A 6,000-nucleotide genomic window follows, 5' to 3' on the forward strand; every position below is an offset into this window, starting at 1 on the left:
TCAGAGCGCAAAATGCTTGAGGATTTTCGAAATGCGAAGTTTTCTGTATCGATTTTCTATTGCGATAATTGGGTTTTGCGCAAAACTAGAAGTAATAGCATTATAATATTATTTTAGTTGGTGGTGTGTCGTAGGATTTTGTAAATATAAAAAGGGTGCCGCGGCTCAAAAAAGGTTGAAAAACACTGCCGTAAACAGTGACTGTGTCCACCAAATAATGCTTATACAAACTTAGTAATGGCAATTAGTGAATCTCTCAACAACTTCAACATTCTCACCACAAACTGATACACCACTGTTGACTGAGTCCAAGATGTTATTGCAGACCCCCACAGCCAAATTTTGGTAAGGTCCGGGTGTTTACATGGGTGTTGCTTTGTCTCTTTTTGTGTCCATGAGTGGCTTAAGCGCAGATTTTCCTAAATCAGTCAATAGCTTTCAGTGAAATGTCACACAACCATAAAAAGCTACACACAAAGAAACTGAATGTGGAATTTAGCACATGTGCACATGCACCAAACTCCTCCCTGGCCACGCCTCTATCTGAATATGCAAATGTACTCAAATAGTTTGGTTGTTTCATGCTGAGGGCACCATAAGTGTGGAGTGTTGTGCGTTTGATGATGCACCCCATCGTCTCTGTTATTTTGTGTAAAAATGAAAGAACTTTAAGAGACAACGTGCAAAAACAATGAAAGCTGTGGTTGGATCACTGTTCTCTCAGCTCGCTGTCATGTAAAATGGAAAGTAAATAAGTACATTTGTGTGTGTAAATGCTGAACTGAGCTGTGCGCACGCACTGAACTAAAAAGATATTAGGTGCACGGCGGCTGTGTGTGACATTAACATTACACACGCTTTTATTGACAAATCGTGAACACAGCCAGGGGCTTGTTAAGAAGCTCATCTCTAGTTCTACCATCAAGAAACAGAAAACATATTATTAAAAAAAAAAAAAAAAAATTTGAATGCGCACATGTCCAAATGTGTCCATGCTGGTTTTTGTGAGGAACAATTACACAGATAAATTGTTTAACCACCAAACAGCCCCATCACATACCGTGTAGCCTCCAGCTTGATGCGCATTTGCACACAACACATGATTTCAATCCAATCCACTTTATTTATATAGCACATTTAACAACAAAAACGTTCTAAAGTGCTGCACATACAGTAGAATCACGATAGATAAAACCTCAATAGTCAAGAAATAAATTAAAAATAAGAAAATTAACAATAAAAATAACTAAAATGTGCAAGATAAATAAATAAATACATACAGTATACAAAAGATAAAACCAATAAAATCTACCAAAATAAAAACAAAACCAATAAAACAGAGGACGGTCTTCAGATGAGACTTAAAACACTCCACTGTGGGGGCTGTTCGGACATGGAGGGGTAGAGCGTTCCAAAGTCTGGGGCCAGCCACAGAGAAAGCCCTGTCCCCCCTGGTTTTAAGTCTCGTCTTAGGTACCACGAGCTGGAAATGGCCCTCAGACCTCAGAGCATGTGCCAGAGAGTAAATTTGTAGGAGATCAGTGATGTATTGAGGGGCCATTCCATTCAAAGCTTTAAAGACAAACAATCTTAAAAACAAATCTTAAAATCAATTCTAAAATTAATAAGAAGCCAATAAAATCTTAAAATCAATTATAAAATTAATAAGAAGCCAGTGCAAAGATGCAAGAATTGGGTTATGTGCTCATGCTTCCAGGCTCCTGTTAAAAGTCACACTGCAGCGTTCTGGACTAACTGCAAACGGGAAAGAGCCCGTTGGCTAATGCCGAAATAAAATGCGTTACAGTAGTCCAGACGACTTGAAATAAAAGAGTGCACAACTTGTTCAAAAAGGTTAAAAAATAAAAATGGTTTTACCTTTGATAAAAGATGAAGATGATAAAAGCATGATTTCAAAACACCATTGATTTGTTTATCAAATTTAAAATTGCTGTCTATAATGACGCCAAGGCTGGTGACCTTGGGACGTACAAAATCCTTAAGAGGTCCCAAGTCAACGAGGGCACTTCCAAACAACATAACCTCTGTCTTGCCCTCATTAAGTTTCAAAAAATTCTGACAACCAACATTGATGGAATGAAAATGTTTACTTTTAACAAAAACAAACTCATGTGATGGCACCTTCATAGCAATATGTGTGTAGTTAATAGCTCTGATTACATTCGGGAAACCGGCTCTCACTTTAAAATGTGCTGTAATGTTGGAATGTACCTGGATGAGATTCGGATGATGGCGTGGCTCGATGCAACGTTGACTGGCACACACCTGACCGATCAGCCACCTCACGCTGAAATGCGCATAATGCCAGGAAGCCCAGCGTGGTCAGCACCTGTGTGGGCACAGACAACCCCTGACTCATCACCGCATTGCGCTCTGGGCCGACCGCAGTTCTGTCTGCAACTCCAGTAACAGTGGCCTGATTTATGCGAGGAGTTACTTACAAATTATCATCACGTCAGATTGCACCATTTGCAAAGTGCTTTAACAACGCAAACACAGCCATTGTTAGTGCCATTTTATACAGTGCGTTGCGCATACTTTTATATCCATCCATATAATTGCAAATTTGGGTGCATTAATTGCTCATCACTGTGTCTCTCATGTGCACATCACTCTGATGTCTTCTTGTTTTCACACTATTAACGGTTCCCAGCATCACATTTACATATCCACAGTGAAATAATAACTGTAGAAACGTGCGTACGCCAGCCAGGATTTTTGCGTGACACACGGCACATTTTCACGGTCATTTCACTTTTGATACATCTGAACGTTGGCGTGGAGACGGACGTTCACCAGGTTTTTGTGCGTAAGCACGCTTTGTACATGAGGCCCCTGGTCTCCATATCAAGATCTGCATGAAGGGAAACAAAATTGTTGTCCAGCATCTTCAAGGGGGACTAATTTGACTGGCATCATGTTTGTCAGTTACATGTATGCACACATCTGTTGGGCTCTTTAACCCAGAGGATGTCCCAGGGAACGGTCTGATCAACTGAGTCAGACTCTGTTTGAAAATCAACACAGTCTGCAAAGGAGCACTGCCCAATACTTGTGCTTGTGTTCAGTTAGGAATATTGTGTCACAGTAGCATATCAGAATAGCTGCTGGTTAGATCTGTGAATACAACCCCCACTTAACAAAGGCTGCGTTAAATTACATTCTGCATGCTTATGTATCAGAATGGTGTTGATATCCACTCAGTCAAATCACTGAATAATGTGCCCTATTGTATAACTTCTGAATGGTGTTTGATTATTTATAACACAAAGCTGCCAGTCAAAATCCGTGATGCTGCATTCTTGTCGGGCAAAAATAAGTAAATACATAAATCAAAAAGCAGGGACTAACAATATGGAGACCAGTTGTTTCCTCTGCATGTAGTCTGATAGCACATTATAATTCAATGTGGAAAGCTTGAAGAGCAGTAAAATTGACAAGGAAATGTCAAGGAAAATTACTATCTATAAAATACAAATTCAAGCTAAATGCTGTATATAAATGGCAGATGTATGGAAATGTTGTTGTGGTTATTGTTGTTGTATCAACACAGATCTGACTTGTCCTGGAGAACATCAACTGAGACACATTTGCAGGGGAGGCTGAGAAATTTAGCACAGTACTTGTGGCGACCCCAAGTGCAAACAAGGGAGCAGCTGAAGGGACTTACTTTTACTTGTGGTCAAGCCTGAATAAGAAGAATCTGTTTTTAAACAAACACTGACTAAAAAGCTGTTAATATTCACATAATCTGAGCTAACATTAGTATGCTTTATTTCTTGGGTAAAATACTTGTTTGAAGAGCTGTTTCACCTGCATTAAAACTCATTTAACTGAGAAAATAAACATGACACAAAACGTGTATGCAATATATATATATATATATATATATATATATATTTTTTTTTTTTTTTTTTTTGTATAAACAGCAAAACTAAAATATTTTATGTAAATAAAGCTAAGCAGCAGTTGTTTTGTGAGCAGTAGGTTTTCTTTTCACACAGCTTATTAATTTTTACTGTGCAAGTTTAATGACACCAACTTATTTAATTGTTGTTAATGTTTGTCTTCACAGGATGAAGGAGCACTGAGCACTTTGATTGCACTGAAGTAGGTCGATCCTACAACGTGCACACAGTACTATGCAATGACACCACTGATCTATGTCTGACACGAACCCAGACACGGACACGATGCACTATGGATAGACAGATATGCACTGGCACTTGGTGACAGAAACTAACTTACGAGCACCCGTGTGTGCACACAGACTGTTGTCACTATGGCAGCTCATTGTAAAGTGTACTTGCACCTCTGAGGATGTGGCGGAGCTGATGTGATCAACAGAAGTCACCCTGTACATGTTTAAATGGCATCAGCTGACAATTTTCTGTTTCGCCACTTTCTCTGCTGACCTTATTCCCATGGTAACCGACTGAGACCTGAATACTGTACCTGCAGTCTACTTGAAAAATCAGCAGTGACTGGAATCATCTGGACTTTGACACATAAACTTGTGTATACGATGGACCATGATGGTTATTGTTTTGGCTGAGAGACCGAGACACAGCAACTTCAGTGACTTCTCGATCTCATAAGTGTCGTGGTTGAAGGTGTTGTTGGGGGCATTAACCAGGATAGCACAGAAGAAAATAGAACTTAGCTGGGCCCAAGTTCAAAATGGCAGTCAAAGCCCTGTTCTCGCTTTCATGGATATGCATCCTGGAATGTCGCGGTATATAACCATAACAAACTGGTGTGTGAAGATCACAAACAGGATCTATCATCCGGGTTGATGATTCATTGTACCATTATATAATATTAGCACAACGATGGGCACTTCTGGAAAGCCTCCTGATGATGTTACAGCATGCACGACAATGTTACGGGGTGTCACAGAAATATTACCAAAGTTTATCAAAGTTCAGAACGAAAAAAAAATTTAATTTTCAAACATCCTGAAAGTGGAGCCACAGTTAAAACAAGACCACTGCGCAATGATGGAATATCCTAGTTCATCACAGACACCCTCCAAGACCTTCTAAGGTTTTTCCAGGTGAGGACAAGGTTTCCATCCGTGTGACTCCGGGATGTGTATCCATGGAAATGATAAGGGGGCTGAAGTTGATTCATGGTCTGTATTAAGAGAACTGGATATGGTGCAGCTGGTCAGCCTTGCTGCTAAATTTCCCTAGTGGCCACTTCTGGTAGCGACCTTCAAAAGAGGCTTTTGGAAAACTGGAAGATCATTTCTTATTCCTAGAGCTCAGATTTTTTGGTATTGTACCTATATGTGTGGTGGTAGGACATAAAATGCATAAATGAACCAGGAAGTGAGGGTAAGAAGAATTTGCTTTTGCACTTACTGCACAATTTACATTGAACATGGTACCATTTTGTGATCCATCATTGAGCTCTTTAAATGTATTCACACTATGGGCTCTTTCACATACAAAGCTTCTGATGGTCCTGCACATAACCCTGATGGTCCTGCACATAACCCTTACAGTAATTAGAATGGCACTTATTAGCGTGCAAGAACAACCAAAATGCAGAATTTTAAACAAATTATAAAAGGGACAATATTTAATTGAGGTTTTTTTTTTTTTTTTAAATGAATCTAATTGCATATCTGATATTCAAAGATTAAGAAGTACTTCCAAAAATTCCTGGCTCCTTGTTTTTACATAAAATCTCATTATTGAGCAAAACAAAATATGCAGACAATAACATAACATCCATGCTTAACGTAAATAACATCAACAACAACAACAACAACAGGTTGAAGCTGAGTGTGTGAAAGGTGCGCATAACAACACTGGCTCCTTTATCTGGCCAAGTGTCTTGATGTTGCAGAGTCACCTTTGCTTTACTGAAATAAACGTCATGCTATAATTTAGATAGACAACACTTTTTCAATTTATTTCATTTATATAGCGCCAAATCGCAACAAAGTCTCAAGGCGCTCCACACAAATAA

The 6,000-nt window shown here is 39.1% G+C and overlaps 1 protein-coding gene across 1 annotated transcript in view; it reads left to right on the forward strand.

The window, feature by feature from the left end:
• Positions 1 to 6,000, forward strand: part of slc37a1 (solute carrier family 37 member 1) — a 71,434-nt gene extending 65,434 nt beyond the window's left edge. The window contains exon 20 of the mRNA XM_034186827.1: positions 4,097 to 6,000. Within this exon, the coding sequence (XP_034042718.1) occupies positions 4,097 to 4,112 (16 nt within the window). The 3' untranslated portion in view covers positions 4,113 to 6,000. The remainder of the gene's footprint in view (positions 1 to 4,096) is intronic.

The sequence above is a fragment of the Thalassophryne amazonica genome, chromosome 14 (assembly GCF_902500255.1).
Source record: "Thalassophryne amazonica chromosome 14, fThaAma1.1, whole genome shotgun sequence".
NCBI lineage: Eukaryota > Metazoa > Chordata > Actinopteri > Batrachoidiformes > Batrachoididae > Thalassophryne > Thalassophryne amazonica.